General features: G+C 37.9%; 2 protein-coding genes across 2 annotated transcripts in view; one reads left to right on the top strand and one right to left on the bottom strand.

Moving 5' to 3' along the window:
- adgrd2 (adhesion G protein-coupled receptor D2) overlaps nucleotides 1-12,833 on the top strand; it is a 37,817-nt gene extending 24,984 nt beyond the window's left edge. Inside the window, exons 21-26 of the mRNA XM_059336528.1 lie at nucleotides 2,390-2,431; nucleotides 2,572-2,625; nucleotides 2,779-2,926; nucleotides 7,926-7,984; nucleotides 8,091-8,121; nucleotides 9,602-12,833. Of these exons, the coding sequence (XP_059192511.1) occupies nucleotides 2,390-2,431; nucleotides 2,572-2,625; nucleotides 2,779-2,926; nucleotides 7,926-7,984; nucleotides 8,091-8,121; nucleotides 9,602-9,609 (342 nt within the window). The 3' untranslated portion in view covers nucleotides 9,610-12,833. The remainder of the gene's footprint in view (nucleotides 1-2,389; nucleotides 2,432-2,571; nucleotides 2,626-2,778; nucleotides 2,927-7,925; nucleotides 7,985-8,090; nucleotides 8,122-9,601) is intronic.
- Nucleotides 12,770-20,081, bottom strand: part of nr5a1a (nuclear receptor subfamily 5, group A, member 1a) — a 23,623-nt gene continuing 16,311 nt past the window's right edge. The window contains exon 7 of the mRNA XM_059336530.1: nucleotides 12,770-16,811. Within this exon, the coding sequence (XP_059192513.1) occupies nucleotides 16,558-16,811 (254 nt within the window). The 3' untranslated portion in view covers nucleotides 12,770-16,557. The remainder of the gene's footprint in view (nucleotides 16,812-20,081) is intronic.

Genomic DNA, 20,081 nt, shown 5'->3' with positions numbered 1-20,081 from the left:
CCTCACTCCAACCTTTGCCTGTACATTTTCTTACACTTTCAATCCATTCTGCACATCACCTTCTACTTGTCTTTTCTTAACCCACCCACCCCTCCAACTGCTGTTCCCTGGTCTTTTTTAATTAATCAAAATGCACTAGCCCCTGGGTGACCCCTCTAGAGCAGCTAGTTAATTTAGATTTACTGCCAGTGTCCAGCTGAGGGAAGATATCACGACAGTAGGAGTTCTTCCTTTTGTAGGAGGATGATACTTGGCTAGCCCATTTTTTTCTTGTGTAAAAGAGAAAAAAAAGTTATTTTACTGGGCTACTTCAACCGTTTGTATAGGCAATGTATGACAGCAAGTCTGAGGGCTACTGGGGTACTAGGGTGTAAGTTAAATGCAAGTACACTCTCTACAGTATTACTATTATACTACTATACTGTTTTTTCACTTGATTATGCAATTAAACCAAATCATCAAAGTTAAAATAATTTAATCATTTCTTCTTTGTTTTTATTAATAATTCTGTTCCAGCACCACAGAATAGTCTTTATTCAAATGTTGCAATTCTAGTGTGCTTTGAAGAAGACACAACCCTCTTTCAACAAGCAGGTGTCTGCAGCCTGGAAAAAAGTTTCATTTCTAAATAAAACTTAACAAATGAAACTTAAATGGAGTTGCAGTTAGATAAATGTGTCCTAAAAGTCATAATAATAATAATAATAATAATCAGAATCAGAATCAGAATCACTTTATTAGTCCCTTGAAGGGAGATTTGTTTTGCAGCAGGACACACAAGACAAGGTACACAATGATAACATAATAAGACCCAATAAATATCTAATAATAATAATACTCCCAATATCTGACTGTGTTTACTGTGATTATCAAACTGTGTCTACATGGGCTCCATTAGAGCTTGGTCACCTCACTCCACATGTCCACATTGCTCCACATGCAAATATCTGATCCAAAACATTCAACACAGTGGGCCCAAAATTCCTGAGATCTTGAAGACAAAAGCAGCAAGAACCAATCAGCTTATAACCTGTTCTTTCAAATAAGCAACCCCCCTCTTAGTTTTTAATTTCCTCATTGTGCATATTGTAACCTGAATGAACCTGTATATTCAGTGTGTGCATTTTCAAAGTTTGATGAGTTGTCATCAAAAACTATCACCTGCTGAATGATCTCCTATATTTTTGTATTTTGCTGACAAGAGACCAGGTGAAGGATAAAAAGAAGTGGGATTACTTTGATGTCGAACTGTAAAATCTCTCAGGGAAGAGGTCAGGATAGATGATTTGACATTTTACAGAGGATCTGACTTTGACACAGAAGGTTGCCGTTTGCATTATATCCCATAGCAACAGCCACAATCAGTTTCTTTGAACAATTATATGAATATTAGTCACCTATAAAGTTTGAATAACGTCGTCTTCTGACACAATATTCTGCTAACTGTGGTTTCATTCTCATTGGGATATGTTTGGAAGAAATTGATGAATAAAGTTTCAGAAGATATACACTTTATCTGTCAATAATAAATCACATTGTCGCAGTCAAACAGGTACAAAATATTTCATTCTAACTTTTTGGGCAAACTGAACCTAATCATCGAGTTGGCAGATGAGAAAGCACTCAAGCTTATTTTCTTAAGGTCAAATGCACCTTAAGGCAACACTACAGTCCAACAGAAGTGCTTGTCTGCCTTGGAAATTCCCTCACTCCAAACTAGTAATCAGGGTTTGAACTGTCACATTATAAAAGTCTTCCAGGAGGGATTGTCTGAAAATAGCCTAGTATTTAAAAGACTGTCACATCTTGCCCTGTCTATGGTGGCAGGCTTTTCATACTCCCTTTGAGTGAGGCCATTGGGCACATCTGCAAGCATTTTCCTTCTAACAAGGCCACATAGAAACTTGGTCTTTTCAGCACAGCATGGTTTTAAGAGGGGTGGGCTACTACTACAGTTGTACAGCAGCGGAGTATTTATGGTTGGATGAAAGTATCATACTTTTATAATATTCCCACGTCACTAGACATACAGGAGGTGAACAATTTGCAAACTTCAATAAAACCCTTTTTCCAAAATACATTTCTGCTTCAGAAAGATAGATTGGAGCAAACCAATTTGCACTAAGAGTTGAGTGCCGCACCCTGCTGAATCTGACTGAAGCTCATGCCAAAAGGGAGTAGAAAACCACACAGATTAAGAGGATGAAGAGGTATTTTGCAATACATGGTTCTCTTTTTGTTGGTTAAGAGAAAAGCAGTTTGCCTTATAGTGAATAGATAACTAGATGTACTTGATGAAGGTACTGTCAATAAAAGCTGTATGAATAGAATTGGAATTCATTCTTCTTCACTTTCCGTCATGCCTCATGTGCCTCTCTCCTCTCCACAGGGCCTGTATATTTTCTTAGTGTATGCTGTTTACAACAGTGAGGTAAGGAGGCATTCAGTCTATTGTGAGTGCTGCTGCCTGAATATTCTGCAGGCACAATATCAGAATGTATCTTTGTGCGGTATGTGAGGCTGCCAGCCTTTTGGACAAACCAGTGGGTGTAAATACTGCTTCTCATTTAGGTGAGGAATGCCATAAAGAGGATCAAAGAAAAGAGAAAGGCCTTATCTTTCACGGTGAGTCAGTAAAAAACACAAAGCAGTAATCAGTACAGGACAGAATTTTTGTAGACAATTTTTTTTTGGTTTAGTAGTAGTGTAGCAGATAAGTCCACATATTATACTTCTTAAATTCATCACTTTGAAGCACTTCTGATTGGGTATTTTCAGAACTGTTCTCAGCCAACCAGCTTCTTACCTTCTCAGAGGGCCCCGATTACATCCTGGGGTGGCAGTCCACTGACGCCCTCCAGCCCAGAGACCAGTGAGACCTCTGGACCCCCCAGCTCCACCTCCATGTCACTGGTCATAAAGAACGGTAAGCTTCATAACCTGAGGCTTTTGTGTGTGTGTGTGCGTGCATGCGTGTGTGCGTGCGTGTGTGCGTGCATGCGTGCGTGTGTTGTGTGTGCTGTGCAATATTGCCAGGGGAGAGAAGATGCTCCGTCAGTTTTCTTGAAGTGGAAATGTTTAGAAGTGCAAAAGCAGAAGGGAATGAAAATGTACACAATGCCAAATACTGACCTCTGCAGCAGGGAAGTGTGTGAAATTTTACTCCTGAAGAAAGCACATGTTCAATCTGCTTTAGAGGTCCACATCATCTTTAAGTTTTTTGTCCTTGCTCTACCATAATAATGGAAAGCACAATTAACATTTTCATACAACATAATCTGAGATCAGCATTGAAAAAATCTGACTTTAACTTACTTGCAAAGGGCTTAGTAAATATCTTTCTCTTGTCTAGTTTGAATCTTCATGTATGCATAGAGCCCTGCAAAAATAGTATCCATGACATGAACAAGCTTTAGCCTAATGAACTGGAAAGACATTTGGTTTTGCCTGTTATCAGTCATTAATACCAATGCTATAGTAATCTCAATTATCAAACCATTATTACATTGCACCTCTTGCATCCTTCTGTGGACATTTCACTACTACTCAGTATATTTCTGTACTGCTACTGTCTGCCTGGATGGTGTATTTGTGTCAATTACCCATTGCCTTGTACACACCAGGTTGACACAAACAGCATGCTGGGGATTTTTTTATATTTGCTGTTGTTTGCAAACAGAAGAAATTTGAATAGGAGGCATCTTCATTCAATACAAAATTAATGGAGAGCGATGATTTGTTTTCTCCTGCGGTGCAGGAGGGGGCTTAAATGCACTCTCTCTAAGAGGGGGGTCACCAAAAATGTAAGAATTTTTTAAGCAGCAATCTCCAGTAGTCTACTGAGCAGTAAAAACAATGCGGAAGAGTCAAAGACAATTACTCTACTGCCCACTTGAAGCTTGCAGCAAAAGGGAGTCCACCCTCATTGACGCCCCCGTTGTGAAAAGGCCCAACTTTACAGCAGAAATAAACATGTTTATAGCCTGGTTCAGAAAATCTGTATTTAATCTCCCAGTCCAAGACAACTATGATAATTAGTAAATAATTTTGATTCAACTCACTCGTTTGTATTAAAACTCAGCATAATTAGGTGGCTGCCTTCAGTAACAGGTGGGTGCTAGCTGCTGTGGCTGCAGACAGACCATGAAGAATATATTGTTTGTTTCTATCAGCTACTTTACCATCTTCATTGTATCCCAGCTGCTGTAGATCTCAGGACAGGACATATACTGTAGCTTCTCTGTCTGGATGCTGGTTGTTCGTATGTTGATTGTCTTCCCGCACTGCATTTTCGCATTGCACTGTTGTGAAATGACAAAGGTAGTTCAGTTTTTACTGGGGTAGATTGCCATGGTAACTTGTGCTGAACACCTAAACCTGCTCAGGATCAGGTTATGTGTGATTATTCTTTTGGAAATGATTTATAATATAGATTCTGATCGAAGGGACATACTTCTCTGAATCAGCTTTTTGAGCTGTATGTTTCCAAGGCGACATGTCAGACTATTGTCCTGCAGAATGTCAAAGCCTTTCATTATGTTTTTATACTGATATCATCCTAGACTCATTCAACCACTAAAGCTTTGTGCTTGTTGTACTTACTAAGATATGAAAGTAAGCCAAATTACTACTTTGAATAATGTTTTTAGATGTATTTTTTGTTTGCTCCAGAGTCTGTTTCACTCAGCTGGTGATGCAGCTGAAAGAGTAAGGCTTAAGTTGTCAAACGCACCATTACAATACATCTAAGCAACACATTCATTTAATGTCATATACAAATGTAATTATAGTGGGGGAAAAAGAGCCCACACACCTTTTTTTTAAGTGATACTAATTTATACAATTTATTCATCATTTTTCCCAGCTACCCTTGCTTTTCGGCTGTATTATATGTTTAACTTCTTTGTTATTTGTCTAATATTATAGTTTCTCTTCATTTGTGAAAGACAGCAGAGACTTGCGATTGGTTATATGCCGCACACACTGCCCCTTTATGTGAACATACTCATAACTAGATTGGGAAACTCTCGGTTGATTGGCTTAATTTACTGTGTTGATAACCAGTATTGTAGGACACTCAGCCGGATAACAGATTTGAGCTTCAGTGAAACCAGATAATGGAAAGATACCCTGGGTACGGTGGACTTGCTGAGAACTCACCACACTGCAAATTGAGCAACATCTTCATCAACTTGACAACAGATATGTAGAATTTAGAAAACATTCACCAACTTCACAACACACTAAAACATCAACTTGATGACACGAAAACATCAACTTGACAACATGTTCAGCATTGACAAAAAGCACTTGATTTAGCAGAAGTGCTGTAAGAAGCTCACAACACAACATAAACTGTTTCCAGAAGACACTAATCAGTGATGCACACAGAAGGGACACCCTTGTTATCAGAGACAGTATCTTTGTTGTTATCAAGCCACTGAAGTACAGTGATATGTTTGCAGCTTGCAGATCTGGTTAATGTAGTGTTTCCTGTTGCTTATTATTGTCAAGCGTTCAAACAAATGTACAGCACCATAGGCAAAGTAATCCAACCAGTATTAGTTTCCTCCAGTCGGAGATTAAATAGATCATGAGTGACGGCTGGTGATAAAAATTTTAGGGGTGGCGCAGTCGGGTGGGGGAATCATAGTAAGGCTGGAAAATATTGTCAAAGTCTTCTATACCAATAAATGTAATTACATAGCTCAAAAATGATATATAGTCACAATAAACAAATATTTTCAATAAACAAATATTAAAAATCGTATTTTCTTATTTAATTAGGATCTTTAGTACAAAGTAACAGTTTCAAGTGCAATTACAGAGAAATAATATTTTTATCCATGCACTGACTATGTTACATGCATGTACACAAACAAAGAGTAATGAAAGAGCAGAATTCTTGAAGTTGAAAAATAAAGCTGAATAATTCATTAAAACTCTTTACATTGGTGCTGAAAAATACAAATTATTTTATCCAAAATATGGGTTCCAAGTGAACCTTTATACTTCATCACTTATGACTTCATCACTGTTGTATTCTGAGTAATGGAGCTTAACTTTGGAGAAGCTGTGACTGACATCTAACTTTGAAAACATTACAGTCCAAATAAAGCATTTTCAAAACTTTGCAGTCACTGTACAAACCATATAGAGTGTTATTTAAAACAAACCTACAGTCTTCAAATAATGAGATAATATTCCCTTAAAATATTTCACATCAAATTTTCTGATGTTGATAAGTTTCCTCAAAACAGACAACATGCAGTCCAGTAGGCTGTTCTGCACAGTATTCAAAGTTCCCTAAATTCATTGGCATTTTTCAGGTGCTCTTTCAAAACTCCATTGAGGAAGGCAACAAGATCCACCAGCCTGCGAGAAAAGCCCAGACTTGTCATCATGGCCACGCAAAACCAACTCCAAGGTGCCACAACATAGGCTTGATTACTGTAACAGCCTGCTCATCGTTATACCCAACAAACACCTCCAGAAACTTCAATTCATTCAGAACTGTGCAAACCCGCAAATACGACCACATCACCCCCATTCTTCAGAACTTACACTGGCTTCCCATAACCTCAAGAATCAAATACAAGATCGCCCCCTACAAACTTTTTTGTTCAGGGAGGCATTTTTAGGTTGTCCCTAGACGTTTTTTTTATTGTCTCTGCACCTTAATCTCTTAATAATGTACTTTATTACCTGTGTCTTTTTTATCTACTGCTGATTTTAATGTGTCTGAGTTTTCTCTTTCTCTGGTTTCTGTAGCACTTTGAGATTTCTTTATGAAAAGTGCTTTACAAATTTAAAAAAAATTATTACAGTCTATTATTCTGGACAGGATGGGTCAATTTGTGGTCACCTCTTCATCATGCCTTCTGAGCCCGACCCTGCACCCTTCATCTAGCAGTTCAGTGCTAATGCAATGCCTGACCAAACATTTAGCTTCATGCTATTCTTTAGATGGCTGCAGCTTCTCTTGTGCCATTTCCATTTTTCTGACAGGCTTTAGTTCTTGAACCCCTGTCGTTGGCCACAAGGATTCAGTACCAGCCCTTTGTAACAGCAAACAAAGAAAGCAATAAATGGCATTACTTACACCGTATCCATAAGACAACTTTATTTCTCGTAACAAGAGCGCAAGAAGCCACGGCTGTAGCAATTCACTGAGAATAAAAGTGGGAGTTACTGGGTGGCCCATGGAAAATCTGAAGAAACTAATTATTGAGCAGCCTCAGGTCATCTGCTTGCAAAAGTTGAAAGACTCACATCCGCACTCATTTGGCCGGTGCTGCACACTGGAAGTGTATGTGACTATTAACCATCTAGAAAAACATTGCTTCATAATGAGTTGTGTGTATTTTGTCAGATTATTTGAATTAGCGGGATACTGATCGGGCTAATGGTAGGCTAACAGCAGGTCTGCAATCACAATGTCAATAAAATTAGCCAAAATGCTTTATAAACACCACGGATGGATAGCCGACTTCCATAACTTCATTAGCCAAAAACCATGGCAACAATATGCGAGTCCCAGCTGTGTGCATTGCTTTTTACTATTTTGCCGTTATCCCCTTTCTTTTGTGGGTTTTTTTTGTGTGTGTGTGTGTGTGTGTGTGTGTGTGTGTGTGTGTGTGTGTGTGTGTGTGTTTCTTTATGTTGTTTGTATTGTTTAGAAAGCGAACAACGGAGATGTGCATTCAGAACAAACCAAAAGATTTTATATTTATAATTCTTATGATGTTCTTTTGTCAGTCATTGTTTGCTTTTTTGTTCCACAGTGTGTACCATAGAAAGCTGTCTTTGTATTGTGGTATTTGTTGCCTGTATGTTTTGGCCTTGCATGCACAAATGTGTAGGTCTTGAATGAAAAATACAAATTTTAAATACAAATAGTGTGTGTTTTTTGTGTTTTCTTTCAGAGAGCTTCAGAAAGGAAAACTTTGTGAATTTTTCTTTAAAACCAGCATCAGGAAATCAAGTAAGTAACATTAGATTATCACTGCAATGTTGTCATATCATACTGTCGACTGTTTGAATACTGTTAACATGGTTGAATTTGATTCAGTGTATGTCTTTTTAAACAGGTGGTCCAGCTGACTGGGTTCAAACCATCAGGTACAACTTTAACATCACTTGGTATTGTATTGGAATCATTGAAGAGATGATATTAGTTGAAGTTAAGGTATAGTTAATGTTACTGAGCTGTAGTCTTGCATAGACAGACCCATATCCAAAACAGGCTTAGACCCACATTCTACATCTAATGAGTCAGACTAAATACACTGAATAGTGATCTGTGTCCCAATTTTTTTGGAATTAGAATCAGAGTTACTATGAAACATACAGAGCTAGGAGTATTAGTGTGACTAGAAATTAGAGACAATAAAATCAAATAAAACTACCTAGAAGATCTGCACTGAATATGTTGATTTTTAAGTGTGAATTATGGGTCGTATGCTGGGTACTCCATTCTGTGATGTGTGTCTGACCATGTAGTGAGGACAGATTTAATAATTATTAATGAATATGTTTCTCACTGCTGATTGGAAGTCAAGCTTTGATGGAAAACAAATCTATGATTTCATTTATTCACATTTACTGAAATTAGTTCAGTCAATGCAATCACCTATACATCTCTGAAAAGGATTGGGACATGTAGGCCTCATAAGATATTTGCTTTTAATCCCAGCATCCACATGTGGCCTCCATTCCTTCATGGTTTCTCATGTTGGGAATGCAGTGAGCGCTACATGCTTTCTCTTTGTCTGGTTTTAAATTACACTACATATGAAGCAGCCTTGAGAACAAAAAGAAAAAAACACATATGTGCATTTATTATCATTGACGTTCCTCTTTGAGTTGACTGAAATAACTCATATTTCTGCCAGTTTATGTAAATAATGTTCTAGTTAGCAGAGGTGTCCTGTAATGGTGGTTTACTGTGGAATGGTGGTTTAAATGCTGTTTTAGTGTAATTTGATTTCCAAAATATAATTTTTCTATTGTGAAAAAAATCCTTCTAAAGGAGTATTTGTAGCGGTCATCATCTAATAATGTGTTGATGCTAAACAATTGACTACTAACAGGAGGAGAAAGAGCAAAAGGGATTTTATTTTTGCTATATTGTCTCCATTTACCTGCTCAGTGCAGCATTAGGCCTATGTGAAAACAGCTCCAGTGTCTTTTGTTGATTTGAATGTGCAGGGGAACATAGCAGATGGTCCCCATATTTCCAGAGGGTCAAGTCACTGTCAATGGCTCTAAATTGCCTGGCAGTAGGGAAAAGGAAGTTTTTAGATTCATTAAATGTTTAGCCGGCTGTGAGGAACGCCTGATGGATAGTATGAGTGCTACTGGGTGTTCATTGTTGACTGAAGAGACAAAGGAGAAGTTCATTCCCTTAATCAAGAATGGACAGGGCTGGCTATTCACGCTATCAGCCATTAACCACTCCAACACCTGCTCTCTCTCTCACTCTGCCTTTCATTTCTCCCCTTTCTTGTTTTCTCTTTTGTACACAAACACACTCACAAACATTAAACATCAGATTGAGCTGGGAGTCGTAGCTAACGCCTGTCACTTTATTTCATCGCAGGTTGTTGAACTATGGATGGAGTGGATCCTGATACTCAATTACAATAAGCATGCAGCAATCTGAAAGAATGGAGAACTGGACACACACAACCCATCTGAAAAAGTTCACTGCCACAAACACACTCTACTGGGAGGTGGAATACAATAATCATGAAGGCAGGATTTGATGTTTTTTAAGTTACCAACAAAATGAGAACTGGACAAGTTTTAGGAGATGTTGCTGACTATCTGGCAGCCATGTTAGAATATGGCTGTGTCCTCAGTCCACCCAAATAACCCTCCCTGAATATTTTGTTTTTACATTGGAGCAGATTTGTTTTTCTTTTGTGGTGTTGTCATAGCGTCAGAAAATAAAATTAAAAAAACAGAAGCAATGTCATGGTTACTTCACAGGCTTCACTGTGCCCAATGATTATTATGAACGTACAATCGAGGTCAGATACTTCGATGAAAACTAAAGACAGTTGTCTTGTTTTCAGGACATTGTATCAGTGAACCAACCCTTCTTTTGATTTTATAAGAAGCAACGTATTTGTTTTCACTTTTTAATATTACTTGCAAATATATTTGCCAGCTGTTAGATTGTTTTTGACTACTTGACCCTTCATGATGGTGTCTTTTTTTGTGGATGCTACAAACAGTTACAATTCCTTTAATTTCCATAAAATGTCATGTATAAATAATGTTGTTTGAATATTAATGCTTGGCTTCATTTCTACAATTCAGTAGTAATTCAAATTTACCACAAAGAACAAAGGCCCATGGCCCACATTATGGCAGTATATTCATGACTTGTTGTTTTCTAGTTACAACAGTTTCACATTTTCAGTGTGGACGACCAAGTTTGACAGTGCCTTCCTGTAAAGTGTGTTGGAATAAATGATTACATAAGGCATTCATTAAGAATGGACCATTGCAGCTCAACAGACGTGGAGCTGTAAAACATCAGCACACAGCAGTGTGATGCACAGATGTTTGTGTTTACATCCCAGAGATATTGTCATGTATATATTTATCAATGGTTTGGTTAACAACCTTAATTACAAAAAGGTTATGATGCTGTCTAATGTGAGATCATTTGCTTAATCGTTGTTTACTAATAATCAGTTGAAAACTGTACAAACACAATTTATTTAATGTTCAAACTGATAAACTATATTGTTTATTATCCCATATAGTAATGTCCATTTATACAGTCATGATGGTTTTTAATGAAGTGAGGGGCCGAGGGCCATCGGCATCAAGTGTTAAAAAGTGTGTCTGTATTTTCACTGTACTGTATTTTATTGTGAAGGACAGAAGTACAGTCCCGGGTGTGTTGACAACTATGGTTGATGACACTAATATTTATTTGGTTTACCCAGAAACCTCCAATTTCCCACCAAAAATACGAGAATCCATTGTTTTACATTGAGGAGATGGAAGTGACAGATTTGTGACAAAGATAGCGCACAAACCAGATGGACATGTTCCCAGCAGTGATGCAACTCTGCTGACGTGGCTGACTCAATTCAAGGTACAGAGGTACAAAGAAAAGTGGTCATATGACACATCAAATTACTTTTTCCCCAACAGAAACATAACACGATCATTTATATTAGTAGTTAAAAGCCTGCTGACCAGTGATACAGTGTTGTTAAATGCAGAGATTCCTCTGATTCTCTGAATCTTTTAATGGTGTTATGGATTGTAAATGGAGAAATCCCTAAATTCCATGCAATTGTGCGCTTAAAATGTGTTCTTTTTCCCCCCATGTAATATCAACTAGCTGCTAGCTAGCTAACATTAGCTACTTCCCTCTAGTAGTTCCAGCTGCAACACTCTTCAAAAAAATAATTAATTGTTACTCAAACCTGTCCAAAAACACTGTTTTATCGAAGCATCAACATAAGATAACCGTAGTTTGAGGATATGATCTTAAAAAAAAAAATAAAATGTTCGGGGGTAATTAAAAACCATCCAGGGCTTTAGCCCTGAATGTTTTAGCCTAGGGACGCCACTGCTGTTTAACTGTGGAACGTTACTAACATGTCCCAACTTTTTTGAGTGTGTTGCTGACATCAAATTCAGAACAAGCATATAGTCACAAAATTCCATGCTGTTGATAAGGTAAAATATATAAATATATTATTATTATTATTATTATTATTATTATTATTATTATTATTATTAATAAACCATTTTTAATTTAATACATGTCAAAAAAGATTTAGCAAAAAGTATAATTTCCTTTTTATTTACATTTTACACAGTGTCCCAACTTTTTTATAATCTGTGTTGTATACCAATATCCTGCTGCTGGTGGGAATACAGTGTTTAGTTTTCTTCAGAAGGCAGACTCTCAAAGGCTCATTATGCTGTACAAGATAATCAACTTCACTCATAGTGACCGCAGTTACTTCCTCTTGACAACCGCAGTTTTGGCAAATAGGCAATCAATTGCAGCGGGGCCACAGGTAACCCCCCACTTGGCAACAAATATATCCAGTTTCATTGCCAAAAGCTGTGGGCATGCATATTGTTGTTTTCCCACACTGTGTGTACTTGACATTGTGAAGGTGAGATATCCCCACACAGCAGCCTCTTGAGCCAAGGGCAATAAGATACCGTTTTAAAACCATTCAGCCACCCACGTTATGTTGTGAAATCATGATAAATTAATGATCATTTTCAGCACGCACTTTTTCTGCTGCCAGCATGTGGAGCTTTGTCCAAAACGACCCCTGGCATGTAGTCGTCAGACATCATGGTGTATCCTTCAACATGTTCGACATGTTCTACACTTTTTGTAGTTGGCCATTTGAGGAATAAATTAATTTCCCTCTTAAGACTTTTATTCCACCATGATATGCAATCAGTCCTCAAATACGTGAGAATTTAGATTATTAAGACATTTTATACTATACTGGGGAAATTACAGATCTCACAGTGAGGCTGATAACTATTCTAAAAAGACATTGAATAATGGCTTTCCCGAACTGATTTGTTTCTAAGACTGATGTTTAATGTTTTAGGATGTAACTGGTGTGAATAATGTTTTAAGTGTTTTAAGTCAAACAAGGCTATGTAACAGCCACACTATGACTGCTGCAATGAATCTTGTGAATATGAGCTCTGTATTATTTGTGCATATTTGATGAATGTTGTGAAATAATAGTTGACACATAAGTGGAGCTTTACTTCACTGAAATTTATTGTTTTGATGCTATTACAATAAAATATATTTAAAGAAAGATGTTTTGGTCACTTTCTCTTTTGGGAGAAAAACACTTTTAAGACAGGACTGTCAACTCACAGGAAAATAAAAAGTGAACAAAGAGCAAAAACAAAGGCAATATCAAGAGAATCAGTTCCACAACAGTAGCGACTTGACCTCAACATAAAGCGGAGAACTTTTTCAGTTGAAATGTATCTTCATCTTGCAGTAGATAATCACTTCACAACATAAATACATACTGTACAGAGTGATAACACACAGCTATCTCAACTGGAAAACCAAGGTGTGTGTGTGTGTGTGTGTGTGTGTGTGTTTTAGGCAGACATTAAGTTAAGGCAGACGGAGTGATTGTCTTTGATACCTTGAAATGGACGAATGAGGAATAATTTTATATGTCCACAGTGAGAAAGTTGAGCTGCACAATATTACAAACAAAGCTTTGATCGTGTCTTTGTTCTTCAGTTGGTCATATGGCAGTGACAGTGAATTTCAGTTATATTGTCACCATCTGAGAGTCATGTGCTTTTCAAAAGGGTGTGTCATTTTTTCATAAATCTCAAATGCCAGTTTGGGACAAAATACATGAGTGATACTTTTCAACATTTTAAGTGCGATAAATTACTCACCGACTGTTACACACACACACACAATACAGTGTTTTAGACCCCTAATTCACATTCCTGATACAAGGCCTGATGTGTTGTTCACTCATTATCTGGTGAGACATTTTATTTGAAAAGTATAAAATATAAAGAATTTCAGCGACCCATGATGCTTGCAATCATCAATCTGACAATAACAAAGACTTCATTAAAAACTAACTTGTTCATTTATCTATTTAATTATTTAAGGGGAACATATGTTGGATAATAAATAAATCATTATATGTATTTAATCGTCTAATCATCGTCTGAATCAAAAGATCCAGCATTTTTAAAGTGATTCATAAAGGTCTGGTGTTGTGCTGCTGGATGACTAATCCTCCTACATCTCTTTCTAGCTACCTAGATGAAAACTACATCCATGAAAAATAGCGTCAGAAAATATCCAACAAAAATTGTGACAGATATGGATGAGCTTGATTGTTGTTCTAAGTCGCCATACAGAAACTTAAATTGTGGTGCTTCTAGCAAAAACTCCTGAAGCATCTGTGCTGACAGATGTGTTCCTCATTGCTGACTGTTTCATGCCAAATAAAACAAAATAACTCCCTGTACCAAACAGAAATTGGCTGACATGATTTCAGACTGGAGGAAAGAATTGACCCTGTTCTGTAAAGGTTATTTTTAAGCACTCTAATTTGCAACAGCAGCTACATTTTTAAAATAAATGTGGTGCCACCTACATCAGACTTCGCTCATTCACTGTTTGTAGTTTTACATATGAAAAATAATGCACTCTAATTCATAGATGACCCATGTAATTGTGAACCATTAGGAGCAGGTTTGGTGACAGTAATTATGAGGAGAGGATGAAATGACGATTGATGACGAAATAAAGATTTACGATGCCTCAAATGCCCAATGTATCCAAATGTGCACACACCTGACACCCAGTCTGTATGCTAGCTAGCTGTGTAAATGATGATAAAACACAAAGTAATTATCTTTTTTTCAATATTGAGTCTTTAACCAACAGCTACATGTTGGATGTTCAGTAAAACACAGAACGCACACAGAGCAGAGTGATGAGGACTGTGAGGCCCCACACCACTGCACATGTTTTCATAAGACACTGGTTTATATTTAACATGTGCATCAGTGATGCTGTGAATTAAACAGGCTGCATTTTAACTGTGTGATGTGTACAGCTGTTGTGGTTGACATGAAAACCAACATGAAGCAGGAGGTGTTCAGTGAGCATCCAGTGTGCTTTGGAGTCAGTTTAACACAGAATCTCGTGGGGAGAAAATTTCTTTTAGCTCTTGGTGCCATTTGATGATGGTCATTACAAAAATTGGGGTCATTTTTCATATTGAGGAGATGTAACCCCTATTTGACATGGCAATTACCATCCTGCTGGTATAAATACACATAGGACCCCAAACCAATGCAGTACTTCCAGCGGGTGTGAGACCGAGAGCCACGGACAGGGCTAGGAAGTCGGAAAGTGGTGGGAGAGAGTTTTGGTGTTCTCATGGGATTTGTTGACAACAAGACAACAAAAAAAACGTGATTAACATGAAGTATAAATTTGGAAATTGTAATAATTTTCATTATGGATACTAAAAAACATCTCTACAGCAGCTTCAGTGCAAACCATTTTACTCAGAGCCAATCTCTCGTCCACATACAGTACAGTGTGTTGAAAAGTGACACAAATGTGAGTGGGAACATGACACCTTTGAGCATTAGCTCATAAAAAAGCTAATTTTACAAAGAAACTTGAAACCAAATGTTGCCATATGTGTTTTTTCCCTTCCTGTGTCATCGCTGAAAACTGAAGGGCAAACACTGACAGATGCTCTCTTTTGTTATTCACATCTTTACTTACAGGAAAATGCTCTTTGTCATTCATTTCTCCCTTATCATTTGCACATTGATGTGTCTTTTCCTCCCTCTTCTTTCTGCTCTTCTCTGTTTTGGCTTCCTTTGATTTTTTGTATCCGTAAGGCATCACTGTGTACATGTTTTCCTCTCTTTCTCATTTGCTTTTTATCTCCCCTTTCTTTGTCTGTGTCCCTCTTTCTAATCTGTCTTTCTCCCTTTTCTCTCATCATAAGGGTTTAATGAATGAGAAAGTGTTCTCTTAACATGTCTGGCTTCAATATATCAATATATTAACATCTAAATAGATTAAAACAAAACTATATTGAACCCCATAGGGCGGTTATATTTATTTTTTAAACAATGGTGGCAAAAAGAACAAGTTTAGAGAATGATACCAGAAGTGCTTGTCTAGTCTGACGAGACCACAGTGTGTTGAGCTATCCTGAAGTCTGTCTCCATCTAAATAATAATAATAATTGTAATAATAATAATAATAATAACAATAATAATAATAATCTAGGAATAGTGTTGGTGAACTTGGAATCATAAAGTTACATCTGATATTTGGATCAAAATTGACACATTTAACACCTAAATCGAAAATTTGTAAAGAAGCTACATCTGTTGGAAAAGGTGCACATTAGCTCACCCAGCAAGCATTCAAAATGTTTCGATGCAAATAGTCATTTTGTCATTCATTTGACAGTTAAACATCAGCCACCCCACACCAGATTTTGAAAAAGTAAAGAATTCCTAAAGAGGCGTTAAAAAGAGATTTACAGTGATAACAGAATGATATTTAGGTGTGGATGTTGTAAGCCAGAGCCTGTTCCTTTGAGTCTAAATGTTTTCTGGGTAGCTCTGTCGGATATAGAAATCTTATCAATCTGATGATGTCATGTGATATTTGGTCAAAGAGGATATAATGCAACTCTACATGCAGATCTAATTTTATATTTTTGAAAACAGGTTAGAAAATCCAGTTTATAAAGGTCACATGAATTTAGCTTTGCACGATATGAAAACATTAACATTCAAAATCTAAAAACTACTTTGAGTACAGATGGAGCTTTATAATTCCAAACTCTAAAGAACATTTCTCCTCTCCAACTCAAACAAAAGCCCTCACAAAGATGACCCAATATGAATCTATCTTTCTGCATTTAATTTTTTTGTCTTACTTTCTCTCCCACACACACTGTCTCACCTAGAGAAACAACACATGACAGTGGAGCAACCTCTGTGCGTCTCTCACACACATGCTCGCTTGGCGTGCAGCATCTCAATGAGCAGGTTGTTGCAGGGCACTTCTCCACTCAGATGCATGTAGCACAGGTAGTCCTCAGCCTGTGTGCTGAGGGAGCGCAGCTCGGGCAGCCGCACAACCAGCTGGCTGAATTTCTCCTGGAACTGAGGGTAGCTGGACAGGGTGTACTCCAGCAGAGCCCCATTCACCTGCTCCTGGACACCCTCGACAAATGCCTGGTCCTCCAGCAGCTTCACATCTGCACACACACACACACACACACAGGAAGAACATGGATCATGACTCAGTAAGAAAAAATATGAATCTGCTGACATGGCAAAGTCCTGTGATTGCAGTTATTTAAAACAAAACCTGTGGGCCAATCCATAGCACTCAGGTCAGATACAATTACATATTGTTGGTTATCCCCTAGGATATGGTTAGTGTCTATACTTAGAAGCTAAAGAGAGCAATACTCTAGCACCCATCCTGTTCAGCTTCTAGAGAGGCATCACTGAGAGCATTCTAACCAGCTGCATCACTGTGTGGTTTGGTAGCTGCGATGCCCTGCAGTGCATATTGAGCATTGCTGGGAAGATCACTGGTACCTTACTCTCCAACACCTGTCTATCCTGCAAAAACACCAGCATTGCAGTGACCCCAACCATCCCTCACACAGCCTCTTCAGTCTCCTGCCATCTGGGCAACCTGGTCTCACAGGAATCTGTGAAATAGCCACGGATTTGCTTAACTCAAAATCCGTGGAATAGCCACGGAATCACTCAAATTTCCGTGAAACTGACACGGATTTCGCTACAATGCAAGTTAATGACATTTACAGTCATATCCCGTGGCTATTCCAACATACAAAGTGATTATGTACATTCACTGAGTGAATATTTAGAAAATAAAACATATATTTCTTGCTAGAAATGTGATCAAAATCCATTTTTATGCAGAAACTAAGTCAAAATATTGATACTATGCTATTCCACGGATTTTGAGTTAAGCGGATCCGTGGCTATTTTTACGGATTCCAGGTGAGACCAGGTTCATCTGGGGGACAATACTAGATCCTTTAACCCTGCTCCACAAGACTGGGCACCAGCTTCATCCCTGAGACTGTTGGGGTGCTGAACACTTTCCCCTCTGCCTCCAAAACTCTGGACTGTAACCCACACTCAGCACGAGCCTTTGTGCAGGACACCACCAAAACCACGGTCCTATGGGTGGCATGTTACTTGCACATTTTTCAGTATCAAACGTCGAGGGCTGTACCTCAAAGAAGACTGTAAGGCATAAGAAGGTTTTGGTAGGCTGGGACTGGGGTTTACTATTGGTTAAGCCTTTGTCTGCAAAACACAAAATGTTTCACTTTGCGTTGTTGTCAGAAGAAACAACAGATAGCTTTAGCTGCAACTTAGTTTTCGGCTTTGTTTTCACCAACTTCATAGTAAAGTTGTCTTTACATATGAGCTTTGTATACTACCTAGGTCACCTTTAGTTATATGAGGCCAATTTGGTGAGCAGTAAGAAACCTATTTGTGTGCTACACTTTGTGCTAAGCACTTTTGTTGTGTAACTTTAATTTGTAGTCATTGTTAGCTGAAGTTTTGTGTTGAGGGAACACAATACTATTGGCACTGGTCGAATGTTATCTCAGAGTTGTTGTTCTCGCAGGTCTTTGCGCCTATAAGCAGGGTCATATGAGAGCAAGTATGGACGCTTGGAAAGGTTTCTGTATCCTTGGTAAATAATGTTGGCATGACAGCATGTGCCGACAATGTTTTGGTTAATCCCTCAGGGGAGATGCTTGAAATTTTGCTAAGGTTCAGCTGTTAAAGCCCTTTAAGCTTGGAATTGATTCTCAACAAATGTGTTAAGAAATGGACTGATATATGATCAATAAATGTCTAAGATGTGGAGTTGTTAGGCCATGTGTATTCTCCTGCTCCTTGGCGTCAGACATGGTTGTGAGATGTCTTATCTTCATGGCTTGGCTGGTACTTTCCACTTAAGACTAGTTATAGTTTTGACTATTTTTGGGATGTTTGAATGAAATCAGTGTTTTAGAGTTTAGACTTGCAGGAACAAAACCTAGATTTGTCCATCACTGTGTAGACACCAGTCCCAGCCAAGGCCCACCCCATAACGTAGTAAAATACTGCAAGACAGAAATTTAATAATGACATGGGGACCTTTTTTCCTTCTGAGATGTCATTGCAAATTGACATCTCTCTTGAGGCCCTGGGCACCAAGCAGCTTGCCTGCCTTGCCTGTCCACAATTGTCAATGTGCATCGAAATCTATGAGAAAGTAAAGTCATTACTGTTGCGTCCTCGGGACACACCTTGTTTTGTCCCTGATAACACTACGTTGTGAACAACAAATCCATGTGGAAATCAGTAGGACAAGAACTAATTATCTGTTAGTTATTAGGCAGCATGTTTGGCTACTGAGGCTTCATAGCTTCATAGTATGCCCATATGCCACACTACTTTTGGCTGTATTGACCTCCATACAACTACTACAGCAAGCAAATGATTAATTATATCTTTTTTTATATGGATATTGTGTCAGAGGTTTGTCTCCATATAGTCTGTCTACATTGATTACACTTTGATAATCTAAACTGCATATTTTCCCCCTTTATTTCACTGCTGTCACACTGACAAAACCTGGTAGTTATCTGCACTTCACTTAGGGCACCTTTCTTTCTTTCTTTCTTTTATTTATTTTTATTGTATTTATTTTTTGTATTACGCATAACACACAACTGTTCCAATCTCAGGCATGACAGTTTGTGGCTTCCTGGTGGATCCCTTGTAGAGCACATACCATTAAGGCTTGGTCCTTACACACAGTGGGCCAGGGTTCTAGTCCAGCTTGGAGCCATTTCCTGCCTCCCCCTTACACTCTGTATCTCAACCGCTGTCAAATCAACCCGAAATAGACACACAACTGTTCATTCTCGACTTGGAAATAGTAGTTTGATAAAATATGCTAATGTTGAGGTTGACTCATGGCACTAGGTTTTGTTCTTGAGATTTTAACCACATCTCACAGTCTTCATCAGGAAATTAGATCACTTTTTAATAACTAAGCCTACTCCATCACAACTAAGCTAACTCCATGCATTGGTGACGAATGTGAAATGCTATCAAAAAGAAAAGGCTAGTACTGATGGCTTTTAGTATTGGAGTTAAACTCTGTTACCAGAAGATTCCTCTTTTTCTTTGCAGATTCTTTTCACAAGTTACTTAACGTTTACACATTTGAATGAAACTGCTTTGGTTCTGGTCAGACTTTTTTTTAAAGGGTTAAAAAGATAAACTACTTACATTCAAGCTGCTCAAAGCCAATACTAAGTATACAGTTTAACTATTTGCTCCAGCATTTGGTAGTATTGTGTTGTTATATCAGTATATAGTTAAAGTAGTATCATAAAGTAGAAATGAAACTAAAAGCTATATGTAAAGCATTCATTTATGATGTGAATGCTCGCCAGTAGGTTTTATTTATGTGAGTG

Source organism: Centropristis striata, chromosome 7 (genome assembly GCF_030273125.1).
Source record: "Centropristis striata isolate RG_2023a ecotype Rhode Island chromosome 7, C.striata_1.0, whole genome shotgun sequence".
NCBI classification, from domain to species: domain Eukaryota; kingdom Metazoa; phylum Chordata; class Actinopteri; order Perciformes; family Serranidae; genus Centropristis; species Centropristis striata.
The sequence above is the reverse complement of the archived record's forward strand: the minus strand, read 5'-3'. Positions and strand labels throughout refer to the sequence as shown.